At 46.7% G+C, this 15160-nt stretch overlaps 1 protein-coding gene across 1 annotated transcript; it reads right to left on the reverse strand.

Annotated features, from left to right (window-relative positions):
- Window positions 1-565: 565 nt before the first annotated feature.
- LOC119440095 (microtubule-associated protein RP/EB family member 1-like) lies at window positions 566-1219 on the reverse strand. Its single transcript, XM_037705038.1, has one exon. The coding sequence runs from the start codon at window positions 1217-1219 to the stop codon at window positions 566-568; it is 654 nt and encodes a 217-aa protein (XP_037560966.1).
- Between the last annotated feature and the right edge of the window lie 13941 nt (window positions 1220-15160).

Consider the following 15160-nt stretch of genomic DNA (forward strand, 5'->3'; position numbering starts at 1 on the left):
ACCTTAAAAAAGTATGGGGTTTTACGAGCCAGAACCACGATCGGATTGTGAGGCACGCCGTATTATAGAATTCCAGAATAATACGGATCCCCTGGGGTTCTTTAAGGTGCACCCAATGCACGGTACACGGGCGTTTTTGCATTTCGGCCCATCAAAATGCGGCCGCCGCAGCCGGGATTTTATGCCACGCCATCGGGTTTAGCGACGCAATGCCAAAGCCATTATGCCACAACGGCGGGTAGCAAGAAAGTATGCCTAATGCATCATTTGCAGAGCAGAGAACATATAAACAAGTGCATATCTGCAAACACAAGAATAGACACGGGACTCGAGTGGTAAACTCAATACTACGCTACCAGGTGGAAGGCGCAGGAAACACACAGACACAACACATCGCAAACAATAAAGTAACTTTATAGTCAAATAAATATAGAAATGCGCGCATTAGTTTAAGTCACAAACTCAGCCACCTCCTGCAGGCCAAGCTTAAAAATAAAAAAGATCCTAAAAACTACTACAAATTTCATCATTGGTAGAACCGACTGCTCTGCCTAACGATGTCCAATCACAGTGCATATACGTTCGCGCACGTGTGGGTGTCCTCGTCAGTGGCGAGAACGAGCTCCTCGATCTGGTCGGTGGCGACTCTCTTGCCGTGCTCCCTGTGTTGTTCGCAGCCGACCACCTCGATCGAGCCGTGCTTGCAAGTGTAGAGGCTCCGCATTTGCAAAGCCAGTACAGGACCTCCTTGAGCTGCACGATTTTGCGGACGCCCGTCGAAGTAAATCTCGCCGAAGAATATCCAGCGCATGCTCTGCTCGTCGTTCGCGTCACTGATGGAACCGGCATCAAACGTCAGCTTCGTGCGCCTCAAGGCATGGGTCTTGACGGCGGTCGAGTCATCGACGACCCTCGGGTCGACGAGGGAGCCGAGCGAACCAGACGAGACGATGGCTACTCGGGTGTAGCCTTCAGCGTCCCAGGGTTTGATGCCCGGGTCGAGGTAGTGGATGTCAAAGAAATCCTTGGACCCCTGGACGAGCTGGAAGTTGTCTCGGAAGCTGTTCTCGGCCAATCGTGCCATGGGTGTGCTCTTGTCTCCGTCGACCTGCTCCAACGAAGCTTGAGGCACACCGAAGTTCTCGACGGACTGGGGTTCGAGCGGAGTCCTCAAGGTTACCTTGGCCAAGTTGAAGTTTCCCCGAGCGAGCATATCCATCAAAGGGCAGTACGCCGCTCTGGGGCACAGATCTTCGACCTGACTGTATCGGGTCCTGAGTTCCGCTTTCGCCGTCCTTGATTGATCGAAGAGACTTCGTTGTCGTCAACTTCGTTTCGACTCACACCCAAAAACCGATCGGTGCGGCCGGGTGATGATGATGATGATGATGATGATGATGATGATGATGATGATGATGATGATGATTTCCTCACACTTTGGCTCGTACCCACACCGGGGGATTGGCCAAGAATTGGCTGCCTGAACTTCTAAGTAATATTTTATGATTTACATATGCAAAACGAAAGGGAAAAAAATATGGAGAAGGAAGAGAAAACAAATCAATATAAAAGTAATGATTTAAAATTTTATTCGTTTAGTTGATGCCAAACGACATCAGAGACATCCCTGTGGTTGAAGCCCAGAACTGACGCACCGAACGTCAGTATTATTTCTGATGTTAAGATTAGCCCTAGTTTAGCAAGTGGAATTTCTAGAAGCCTTTTTCTAAAAACTGTATAGCGGCGACATATCAAAAAAATGGGTTGATCCCTCTTATATAGGAATCGGTATAGAACACGAAAGTGAAACGTGTCTTCACAGAAGTAGTGTAATGTTTATTGCACATTGATATATAATGTCTATTGGTGTTTTGTGGCTAAAGCGCCCTTAGGCGTTGATGCACCCACGCTGACGCCTGGTGGCACGTCTCCTCCATCACGACTACCAACGTCGATGACCATGAGCAACCGTCGTGCATATGGAAGCTGCACTACGCTGCACACGCTAGCACAACGCGAAAGACGAAGCACGTAACTGACACACTAATACAACGCGCAAGACAAAGCACGTAACTGAATCGTCACCGAGTCAAATCAGCGCGTACAGCGCGTCGTAATTGCAGCCTCCGCGATCAACTTCAGAAACATTTTCAGAGCTGATTGCGGAGGCCACGCTCCGCTGTGCTGAGTACGGTGAACGCCACCTAGGTGGCGTTGGTAGTGCTTCTTGATGCCAGCGTCCCTTCGAATGCTGGCATCGAGGCGTTGTAGTGCTGAGACCACCGAAGCGTTCACTGTCGGTGCGCGTTAGTGTCATAATGCAGTACTTCTCTTTTCTGCTCGTAGGCGGCGGCACCGCCCCGAGCAAGAGCGCGGGTACACGGAGGAGTGTTAGATATATAAGGCGCGTCTGTGTAGCTCTCTGCAAATGCGTTTGTGGCGCAATGGGTTAAACGCTCGGCGATCTATCGTCGCGGACCGAGAGGTCGTGGGTTCGATTTCCAAATTTTGCATGTTTGTGGAACTTTTTCTTCTGGTTTCTTTCTTTGTATTATGTTCGTGTACATTGTAAGCTGACGTATTTCCGTAACGGAAATACGTCAGTGAAGTCTTGGTGGACCCCGGCATAAAACACTTTCGTGTTAAAAATAGTGATCCAGGGATTCTGTTTCCAGGCAGAATTGACACAGGGGTGATATCGCCAGACCAGTCCTGTGTAAATATAAATTTAAGGGGGGGACACGGCAGCGCAATCTGGTGATCACCACTTCCGACTGTCTTGATTGACACCACTAGATTTTCTACGGAAACTTGAGATGCTGAAATTCAGCCCATTTTGTTATTGATTCAATGGAATCTCTACGGATTGAATATTTTCCATATCTAATCGCTGTTATGTGCGCAACTTCTGGAAGAACCGATATTATTGGTCGACTCAGGGATGCTCGCGCTAATGCATGAGTCTGCCATTTCATTTAAATGCAACCCACAGTGGCCTGGTACCCATAATAGTTTTACAAAATTTAACTGTGGAGGAACTAATGCTAAAAACGTCTTTAGAGCTGGTGAATTGGATGAAGCTGTAAGAGAAGAACAGACAGAAAGCGAATCTGTTATAATAACCGCACTGATTTCGTTTAAAGTGAGTTTCCGCAGTGCTAAAATAATTGCCAAAAGTTCGGCTTCAAAAACGGGAGTATAATCTGGCAGTCTGAAAGAAAATGACCAGCCAAGCGAAAGCGAGAAAATGCCTGCGCCCGCCTTATCATTGTTCACTGAAGCGTCTGTGGCTATTGTTATTTGATGGTGCATGCGCAAGCTCATCTTGCAACCGGTTATTTAAGAACCTGACTGATTGAAGCTTAGGGTTTCTGGGAAAAATGTCATCGAATTCAATCTCAATATTCCGATTTGATTCAGTTGATGGAATTACCTTTCGAATTTTCACATTTAAACTATCTAATTGCTTTTAAACAAATACGATCTGTGGAGTGTGAAAACGTGGCCAATGAGCAAGAAAGAAGGACTCTGGATCATCAAATAAACGCGTATTAAGATCGTCTAAGCGGAAAGCTGTAAAATTTTAGAAATGTCTGGATCGTTAACACACGAAATCTGCAGGGCAACGTTGGTTATTGATAGATAACATTATTAGCAACAAGCCTGGGGAGTCCCAGACACAGGCGCAGGCCTTCACGCTCCAAAAGAACCAGAGGCTTAGTTTTGTGCGCAGGGCCGCTTGAGAACAATACACACCCGAATTACAATATTGGGCGCATATACATTTTGTATATCATTAGCAGAGAATCCCCACGTAACCCGTATTGACGGTTCCTTAGTCTGCGCAGTAGACCTAAAGCACGTTGTGCTTTAGATGATACATTTTCTATGAGTGGACTCCAGTTGAGTTTTTTACCATAGATTATTCCCAAATATTTTAGAAACTCAACCTGGGGAATGGGTTCTTGTTTATAAGATATCGAAAACCAAGTGGGATCCGTAAGCGGGAAGACAAAGATTGCGCTTTTGCTTACATTTAGTGACAAGCAGATTGTCTGGAGCCAAACCTCAAGCATACTCATGTATCTTTGTAATTTTGGTATAAAGCGTAAATGTCATTGTCGGCCACAAAGAATGCAATATCATCTGCATAAACATAAACTTAACGTTGGAATGGAGCTCATTAAGATATTAAATAATAATGGAGACAGGACTGCTCCTTGGGGAAGCCCGCGAGTCTGTTTGTATTTAGACGAGGAGCAGCCATACTTCAAGCAATAAAATTGTCTTGAGCGCAAAAAATTTGCCAACCACGCAATAATATATTTTGGGAAATTGTGCTTTTGTAAGATATTCAGTAAAATTGAATGTCCAACGCTATCATATGCTTTAGCTTTATCTAACGTCCCTAAAGCTGAATATTGTCTGCTTTTTCGGGCAAGTTGTATTCGGCTTTCTAAATCAGCATGGGCACACCATATTGAGCAACCGATTCTGAAGCCGATATGATTTGGATTTAATATTAAATTATCCGTCATCCAGATTGTAATTCTGCAATGTAATACCCTTTCTATGAGCTTCACCATATTACAAGTTAGAGAAATAGGTCTGATATTTTCTATGGTATAGCCTACTCCTTGCTTTTTAAGTATCGGGATTACTTTAGCTACTTTACAATCGTATGGTATCCAAGCGTTGTTTAATGAATAGTTAATAGCGTTTAGAAGATCACAAAGAGATAGATAAAAAATTTATCATATGAACAGCAATTCCATCAGGACCAGTGCTGCTTCTTTTTCCTCCTCTGTTATAGTTACGGCACGCACCAAGATGAAGATATTGGTAGAGAAGATGCGTAAAATGTCTACAAAGAATGATCGGGTGGATAGAAGAAGAGGTTAAAGAATTTCGACGTGAATCCCAATGATTTCGCTTTTATAAGAGGAGCTAGATTTAAACGCCTCTCATTTCTAAATTGTAATGAATTATTCCTAATTTCCGCAGATGATTTTCGGCATCTAAATTTCCGGTAGACAACGAACAAATGCCTATCACCACAGCGCGAGGTGACATTATCAAACTTCCGTTGTAGAGCTCCCCGCCTAAAATTTTACCTACATAGATCTGGCATACCCATAATTAACATCCGCTCTTTTTGTACCGAACCAGAAACTATGGACCATTTCTTTCTTTCTTGCCGCCGCTTCTCCTCCCTCCGCAGAATGTTCCTCATATTTCCAACAGATAAGCTGGCGTTAACACTTACTACACCAAACATTTTGTCCTTTGGGGCGTGTCAATTAGGCACAAGCCATGCGTCAGTGATTACTGGTATAGACACGTTTATTGAAGCGCCAGGAAGGCTTCACTGCTAGGGTACCGACCGTTGGACACTTCACATTATTTTCATTTTTTCCTAAATTTATGTATAGACCCTCTCAAAATTTCAGTTGGCATTTACTTGCCTATTACTTCGTGTTGCATGTTTGCCTTAACCCCCATATGGTATTTTGTTAGATGCACTTTTCAAGCAACCCAATGTATGTTGACAATCCCCCCTGTGGGTACGAGCCATGTGTGGAGGCAACAACAACAACATGCGGTTTCCTCTGTGACTGAGTCTGCATGCAACGACGGGGAGCAAGGGTGATACAAATGACATGGTATGGATACCCCCAAAATCACACACCATGACGAAAGAAAAGAACTTAAATAAATGAGTAGTACCCTTTCTCTGTAATATTTGGGCAGCCTTCAAGCAACAATGACGGATTAAAGACAATCGTCGGCACTCAAGAGAAGAATGTATTTTTTTTTCGTTTCTGAATCACTTCACAACGGTACACAATGGAAATCTCAAATTCTCCGGGAGGTGGGAGAAATGCCACCTCTCTGGAAATTAAAGTATAGCTGTTTGGCACGACAGCAAAAAAGATGTGAGGACAACTTCAGGTCTACAAGTTGGACACCGGCTCGCCAATGAAAACAGCGGTATGAAAAGCCAGAATTTTAAAGAAACCCCTTTTTTATGCTTTCCCAACAAAGCTATCGGCGAGAAATCTCGCAACTACTCTACACGCGTATTCGGGCTTGGGTGGCTCTGGCCCGTTCCGTAATATGGGCCTAGGGATCTGCTCCTGAAGACACTGTGAAGTTCCCAAAGCGGTCTGCCCCCGCGTCTGCGGCGGATGTTCAACATCTGTGGTAGATGTGTCCAGGGACGAAAGCCAGAAGAAAAAGAAGTGCTTAGAGGAGGTGCCGGGGCACGGCCAGAACAGCCGACAGACTACGAACAGTTGAATATGAACAATAGGTCTACAGGCCATTTATGCAGCTTCTTCGCGAGGAAAGACTGCGCTTATTTATTTAAATAACATGATGTATGACACACCGTGCGATACGTACGTCACGTACGTAAGCCGACAAACGCTATTCTAAACCTGTCTATTATCGAAGATCTGTCTCCTTAGAGCGACAAACTGTCAATTCGTGAGATGTGTTCGCTCGGGGAAAAGTCAACTTGACCGGGGTAACCTTGAAAACTCCGCGCGAAACGAGGTCCATCCGGAACTCCGGGATGCCTCATGCTTCGCTCAAGCAGGTCGATGGAGACAAGAGCATATCCGTGGCGCGATTGGTCAAGTACTGCCTCCTGGAGAAATTCCAGCGGGACTGGGACTCGTTCGGCGCCGACTAGATGGGCCCGGTGATCGAACCCTCGGAGGCTGAAGGCTGCATACGTGTGTTCATTGTCAGGGCTCTCGGCTCCCGCGTCAACCCGAGGATGACTCGACGCATGCCATCAAATCCATGGCGCGTAGAAGGCTGAGTTTTTCACCCCAGTTCCAACAGCCACTTCGGCCAGTTTTCATGCCATTTCCAACAGTTCCAACTTCGGACCGCTGAGACGTGCCTGCAGGCTAACCTGCGGAGCTGAAGGAGGGCCCGCATACTTGCTCTGCAAAGGCGAAACTTTAATTTGAAGCATAACGCCTCTGCTGGGAAAACCAACGGAAGCACGGCAAGACCGAAGTCATCGACTCGATCGGGGAAATACTGTGCATCAGGCAAGATAGAAATTTCATGCAGGGAAGCACCAGTGAAGGAAATGTTTAATGAAGTGAACCTGGTGCACCGTCTGATCTTCACGATTTCAGTGGCCCCTTCTTCGTGAAGACAAATCATAATATCGAAAGCGACGGTCTGGATTTATTTCTTCGAGCACTGCATCTGGCAACCTAGAGGTGTTTGAGATGTTCGAATCCTTTTGGAGCTTTGCATTTGATGCTTCCATCTATTATTTGTTTTCTTCCTCTTCGCTTTTAGCATGTCATTTAATGGTGAACCATAATTAGCCCTTTGTCTTCTATAGCCAAATATAATGTTCAATAGCCTGGCAAGGTAACAAGAATTCAGGATGGCCAGTCAGCTTCTAGAGCCTGTGAAGGAGTACGTTTATCTAGGGTCAATTGCTTACAGGGGACCCTGATCGTGAGAAGAAAATTTACAGAACAATAAAATTGGGTCGGAGTGCATGCGACAGGCATTGCCAAATCCTGACTGGGAGCTTACCACTGTCGTTGAAAAGAAAAGTGTACAATCATTGCATTCTACCGGTGCTCACATATGGGGCAGAAACTTGGAGGTAAACAAAGAAGCTCGAGAACAAGTTAAGGACCGCACAAAGAGCGTTGGAACGAAAAATGTTAGGCCTAACCTTAACAGACAGGAAGAGAGCGGTGTGGATCAGAGAGCAAACGGGAATAGCAGATATTCTAATTGAAATTGACAGAAAAAAATGCAGCTGGGCAGGCCATGTAATACATGGGATGGATCCATAACCATTGGACCATTAGATTTACAGAATGAATACCAAGAGAAGGGAAGCGGAGTCGAGGACGGCAGAAAACTGGGTGGGGTGATGGAATTAGGAAATTTGCTGGCGCATCTTGGAATCAGCTAGCGCAAGACAGGGGTAATTGGAGATCGCAGGGAGAGGCCTTCGTCCTGCAGTGGACATAAATGTAGGCTGATGATGATGATAATTAGGGCTTTTTTCCTTCCACAAATAGGCCCCGAGGCATCTTATGAATATTTTTTTCTGATCTGATCTGATTGCGTTCTATGTAGATTAGTAGACATTTTTGTGACAAATATTAAGGCAAGCCTTACGTGCCACACAAAAAAGTGGGAGCTGGCCTAAGATACGTGGCGGTTTGAGTGGCAATTTACTCTGACTGGCGTTCTTCGAATTTTGTGCAATATTCGTTGTACATTTACTGCATTCATTTCCCTCGTTCACGAACTGCAGGACCCGTGCGTCGCGTTTCTTCTTATTGGCACATTCGAGAGTTCGTTTCAGAGCGCCCTGGCAGGAGCGCGTCTAAGGCAGTGGACGGCAACTAAACTTTTCTGTAAAGCAGGCTCAAGTGCTGGAAAGGAATTACGATAGCATCACGACCAGCTGACCTGCAATGAGTTTAGTAAAACTTCCAGATTGTTTTGTAACGACCAGTCAAATGTGGCCATTACTGTCGGCGTATAGTCTTGACGGCGCATTCGGCTCTCGATGGGGTGCCCTATACTCCGTTCAGCGTCAAACTTCGCTGTGGCTTCCCCGGCTTGGGCTGGGCAGTCATCCCGCCTTTCTCTGCACGCTTCGCTCGACCACCTATGCCCAAGACAGAGCCCAAGGCAAAGAATAAATGGGTGGTCTATATGCCCGGCAGGGCCGGCGTAAAATGTATACGAGTATCACAGTAAGGCCGAGCATATTGGCGTGATGTGAGAGTGTCGAAATCGTTCCGTTCCTGAACGGTACCCGTAAACGCCGAACCACGGTCAGGGGGTTACGATGCGGGATCTTAGCCAGTGTGATCACGTTTTCGCTCATTGAAAGTGGAATCGTCGTTGATGCTTTCTTCGAGTCGGTCGTGATACTCTTGAGTGGCATGCCGCATATTTTTTGTGAGGATTGGTGGCAGTCGAGGCGTGTTGTGAATAAGAAAAGTGGCAACTTGATGCGTATTCTCACGTTGATGAAGTTTCTTTTTTATCATATGGTGAAACATTCAGGTAATAGACCCAAACTGGAGCATTCATTTCAAGCCTAAAATCCCCTGACAAGCTATAGAACGGCAATTCGAAAGGAATCACAATTATCAAGACTTCGCAAGGATAGAACGACCTTTCCCACCCGACTGTCGCCATCAAAAACAACGCCAAGTATATTAGCCGACGATTTTCATCACAAACAGAAATTTTAAGAAGGGAAGCCTTACGTGTCATACAAAAAAAAAAGAAAAAAAAAGCGTTAGCTACCCGATGAAGACAACGTATAGAGGCTGAGAACGGAACTGTGAATGGGTCGCAGGAAGCTCCAAATGTGGCAGGGTCGATACATATTAATTCTGAAGCGTCACAATAAAGGCGCGACACTTTCCCAGTAAATGTCGCGACGCGTTCGCAGAAGGAGATGCTCGTTATACACCCGCCTCCGGAGGCTGGAAGCGAGATAAGCTGCCAAGATTGCCATTGTTCTACGCGAAAAGGCACGACAGACTTGACCTCAGCGCAAGTCATGTTTCTCGCAGCTTCTTTTGTGGCAGATATATACACGCGTGTCGTTTATGCCCGTGTGAAATTCAGGACGGCTATACGTGAGGCCGCCTATAATCACCGCTGCACGTAGCGTTCATTTCTCATAACGCCGCGGGGATTTAAGAAATGCTCGACCCGACAGCGCGGTCACACCTTCGTGTAAAGAGGGCGCTAATTGTTTACGGCGCGAAAAAAAGATAGGCTGCCTTGTTTCGTCCATATACATGTATGCTCACGCCGAGTCTGGCTCAACAAATGTGCTGTCAGGCTAAATTGCTGCGAAACAATACAAGGGCCGGCTCACGCCTTGCCGGCGGTTCATGATAGGGGCGCGAGGAGACGTGAACGGAAGGCAAAGCGAATGCATGGAGGCCATCCTTTATACATACACGCATGCAGGTCTGCCGACAAGCAGACCTGCGGGAAGGCTCGTTAAATATACACGTATAGGCCTTCCCATGCCGGTGGCATGCGTGTCCCGCTCTGGTTGTCTCTTTATCTCGTTGGACCGTGCTTGTGAAGCACGGCCGGCGTCGTTGTACAGACGCGTCTCATGTCGTACAGGCCCTGAAATGTGAAGGACCACAGTAAACTGTGCCCTAACCGTTACACGCAGAATTTTACTAAGCCTGCGGCTGCCTTATACGCGCGCTTATATCAGCACGACAAAAAGCGGGACGCTAAACGCGCAACCTCTATCTATACAAGGGGTTGCGGATTCAGCATCCTCCTGCGATTTGTTTGTCTTCTAACCCGACTTCGTTTCATCTATGGTCTAATAATAAATAGATCTGAGAATTCTACGCACTGTAATGAATCAGGTTAAGCTACGGTCTCGTTGGTGTGTTTACATAAAGACAATTTGAAACGTATATAAACGTAAACGTGTGGCGCTCCAACATCGCCGACGTACACGGCCGACTAAAACCAGTTACTAAAAAAACCAGACCGAAACCGCACACATTATATGCACCGAACCGCCAACTATGCGTAGTGGCTGACAACCCATTTCGTTGCTGTCGTTATGGCGCAGCTGGGCAGCATTCCAAACTGGTTAGCGAAAACTATACTATACTGTAACGAAAACCGCAAGGGCACTCCTGTTCTTTTCCTGCTCGGCTATAGCTGCACGGAACCAACGAGACCGGCACCGGTGCGTGCGTGCGTGCCGGATGAAGCGTGCTCGCGCGCCGTTCTCGTGAGAACGTCGACGGCGAGGCATTGGTCATATGGTGCGGCCACGGGCGTCGGGTCGTGGCACGTCGTCCTTTCAGAAGGAGAATCAGCTTGCCGGGAAACAATGGGCGAGTTATGCACCTGTGACGGGTGTCTCGGCTGCGCCGGCGCGCGCCGCCGTCTCTTTATTGTCTCGGCGAAACGAGCGCGACTCCAGCACGAAAGCGCGACCCCCGGGGGGAAGCTGAGAAATGATACCAACAGTATAATAAAACGGAGAAAAAACGATGCCGGCGTGGCACATATATACGAAATCCAACTTTCTAAACCCTCGTGCTCGGGACAGCGTTTTCTCGGTTCTTTAATGCCTGGAGGAGGCAAGGAGAAGCGGTAAAAAAAAAAAAGAGAAAAGAAAATACTGAAATGACTGAGGAAGGTCTTTCGGTGCAGAGCCCCATTCCGTTCGCGTATTCTTTCCGGCTGCCCATGCTTGTGATGAGTGAGTCCGCAGCACGCGACGTGAAGTTGTCGCGGTTGTTTCTCACTGCACCTTTGTTGGGTTTCTTCCAATTTGTGTCGCATTTCTTGTGCGTTGGCTCTGTGCGAGCGACCCGTGTTTCGTAGCGCCGGCCGTAACTGAGACTCTGTTTTTAATTTTTATTATTATTATTATTATTTTTTTTTCTAGCATCACTTGGTCAGTCCCGTTTCGAAGAGAGCCAAAATTCGCGCTTATCGCGTTTTCATATACTATAGTCCGAAAGAGTACTCAGGGTTCCTGATATAAAACGAAGTGTTGCCACGTCTTGGCCAGTCTAAGTACGTGAACATGTCCTACCAGCGAGTTCGGGAAGGCCCATCACAACCTTGGTGGTTCGGGTCCTGGGAATTGGTTGTAGCTCTTGCACGTTGCATTCCGGCGTTTTATGGACGTCGAATATCATCGGGCGTCGGTAAAAGGCGGCTAGGTTGTTGTGTGGTGGAGTGCGAACGAATTGCCCCCTCTTGTGTAATGCCTTCGGGCCTTCAAGGTGATAATAAATGAAATGAAATGTTGCGCGGCTCTCAGGAGTCTTCCGTGGGAACTCTTGGGACATGGGCTTCTGCTTCGATCAGAAAAGTCTTGAAGTGTGCGCCTGCGCCCGTGCGTGTGCATGTGTGTGTGTTTTCAGATTATGCACTTCAGTTTGTCACCATGAAGTGGCATTCGTTTAATTACCGTCGAATCTATGCTTAATTTTGCAGCTGCGGCTCGATTTCGCGTTGTTTTATTCAAACACTATCGGCGAAAGCAAGTGCATTGGAAGGCATAACGAAATTCAGCAACAAAGAATTAGGAGCGGCGTATATGCTTCACCGTGCTGCGAATATGACGCTTCAGAGCAAAGGGCACTCAGCCAAGACACGCGAACGCACTTGGCAGCAATTCAGTCGCGCTTGATCATCCCTCCTGACTCACGTGAAGAGATGCGCACTAAGTGCAAGGTCTTCTGACTTGAAAGCTGCATGCAACACATTGAAACGTTCATAGCATCTAGCCCTCGATGCTATGAGTGCTACACTGGGTGCGCCATAATTACTGTCACACACTTTGGTCAATAATTGTGGTACTGATTTTTTACAACATTTCTCCGCATCTTTTCTTCAAACGCTTCTTCAATCTCTCGTCTGTTTCGACCGTGTTTCATTCTGGTTTGTTTATTTTTTCGGCAAACGGCACGCCATCGATAACATCGACCCGCAATTTTGCCACTGAACAAGGCCGGGCACACTTTTTTTATAAACGACCAAAATTCTAAAAGTTCACCGCGAGATTGTCTAATGGGCTCTCAAAGGTGGCAGACATGAGGATTTAACCCGTAGTCGTCTTGTCTCTGTGGCCGTTTCTCAACTTAATAAAATTGTTGGAAGAGAATCCAATGCCAGCCACGGAGAAGAATCAGAAGGCTGGCCTTGGAGCTGAATGTGTCGGCGACAAAAATGAGAAAAGTTGTCTTCCCATACAAGTTACAGGGAAGAGATGAATTGATGGAAGAGCAGAGAAAGGGAAGACTGGAAAAATGCCGCCTTCTGTTCGCACGGGTCGCGAATGGAGAACACTTGGCAACTGTCTTCACCGACGAGAAACTTTTCACGGTAGAGCTCTGTCACAACACTCAGAACTCTCGTGTGCTTGCTCCGACGTTCGAGTTTGCTGATGCAGCCGGTTGGACAGTTCCTCAAAACTCCCATGCGGCTTCTATCACTGAGCTGGGGTAACCACCACTGGCCGCACTCCTCTTGTATTTGTGACAAAAGGCTCAAAGATCGACACTCACACGTACATTAAAAGACATTAAAGGTATTCTAGCGCCTCATTGGCTGCCCTCATTCCTATCCCACATCTGCGAGTAGACTTGGACTTTCGCGGCAGGACGGCGCCCCCGCACAACAATCGAAGAGCAAATCATGCAACACCACAGCAGCGGCGTCGCGCTCTCACGCCCGACGTCATTCCAGCTGACGAGTGGGCGGGAAACTACACTTATCCAAACCCAGTGTGATGTCTGTGCGGGCTAATCTTGAAAAAGAGGACTACGCCCATTAGCACAGTGGCCCTGAAAGCATCGCTGGCGCTATAGCATGGAGAAATATTCCTCTGAGGATGCCTTGCGCGCCACGAATGCGAAGAACGGATACAATGAATAAAATTATTTGTTTTGCATTCCAAAGATATCGTGTAAATGCCGTACAAAAAATTTCCCTAATCTTAATTTTATTCTCAGCCGAAATATTAGGCATAAACCTTGTGACAGTATTTAAGGCGCACGTTGTATTGTCGATTGGGCGCAGCCAACGTAACTGAATTGCGATTGGCTGCAGGATGATTTTTTGCCACCTTATAAACGCCAAGTTGACTTAATAAACCAGGTCCATCTAAATGTGGAACGTTGCCCAGGACACGGTCTCTTGTAACAGCGTTGACAGTCACTGCACTTTTGTTAGAAGAGCTATCATCATTCATCGGGTTTTGTCTCAGATCGAAAGCTCGCTGGTTTTGATGTATGCTTTGAAACAGAGGTAGGCCGGTAGGATTTATTCAGTGGGAGCGCATAAACGTTCGAGAAATTGCCACTGGCCATGACTTCAAACGTTTAGAAGTAAGGGGCAGTACGTAGCAAAACTTCTTGGTTAATAGGTCGCACTAGTAGCTTGTGCGTTTCTGACCTTCCTTGAACACTACATAATCAATCATTAATAACAGCTGGATAGTGGCGTGTAAAATGGCCGCGCTTAAAAGAATCGCCGGGTTGCGAATCAGACTGTATGCATTGACGTGACTGGTAAGCCGTTTGATTCTATTCACGCTTTTCTGTTCATTCTCCCCTGGATGTCGAATACATTTAAAGCCGTACCCTCTTATGGAATTGAGCAGTAGTTGATTCGACATATTTTTCTTATGGACGAGGTTAATACATGAAGAACGGCGTTTTAAGAGACGCAGGTATTCACGGCGCAATTTATACTTATATAGCCTTACCTATACAGTAGGATTTATGACGTAGTACGATAAAGAATAAGCTGGATAGCCTCGAAAGCTCTGGGAGAAAAAAAAAGGTGAGCATTTGAGGCCCGATTATGCGTTTGCATGTATAGGAAAGGTCACCATCGTTGGTTCTAAACTGGTGGCAAGTTTCGTGAATGAATAGTGTCGTCTTCCTTCACCAAAGCAAGGCAGCGCAGTTCATTCACGAAGCTTGTCATTAGCTTAGCGCCACGAGTGCACGAGAAAAAAAAATATGAACGGCGGGGAGAAGAACTAGGTCTCATCGCACTCTATTGTCGCTGCCGCGAGCTTGTAGGAAGTCGTAAAACGCAGACTGCATGATAGTTCGACATTGGCGTGACTAAGAGCGTGTAATCATATTTTGTTCGTGTGTGCGATGCAGAAGCTCCTCGTCGTGCAGTAATGCTGCATAAATTATTTATTTGCTCCTGCATGTGGAGTAACGGCGCGTAGTTACTAAAGCGCACTGCGCTTGAACTCACTCGCTTTCAACTTCCTTATACTTATGCCACAATCCCTAAAGCGAAGTATTTATACACTCTCGACGAAAATTCCTGCGAAGCGACGCGCGCCAATGAGGCTATATGGCTGCAGTCCCATTGCAGACTCCCTGAAGCGTTGCCTGCACGATCCATGGGGCGGCCCCTCAGGTGCTTTCTACGAAGTGGATGAGAGGCAATGAGCGGAAGCAGCAAGGAGAGACGGAAAGCGAGGAGCCACATAAATAAAAATGACGAGCAAACGATGAAAAGTAGGACATACAGTATCCCTCTGACATATATAATACCCAGATACATATGCATGCACGCGGGGCGCTGTCGGGCAAGCGAGCATGCG

Source organism: Dermacentor silvarum, chromosome 1 (assembly GCF_013339745.2).
Source record: "Dermacentor silvarum isolate Dsil-2018 chromosome 1, BIME_Dsil_1.4, whole genome shotgun sequence".
Classification (NCBI taxonomy): domain Eukaryota; kingdom Metazoa; phylum Arthropoda; class Arachnida; order Ixodida; family Ixodidae; genus Dermacentor; species Dermacentor silvarum.

Excerpts from the sequence above, each read along its gene's own strand:
- LOC119440095 (XM_037705038.1), bottom strand. The coding sequence starts at position 1,219 with ATGGATATGCTCGCTCGGGGAAACTTCAACTTGGCCAAGGTAACCTTG.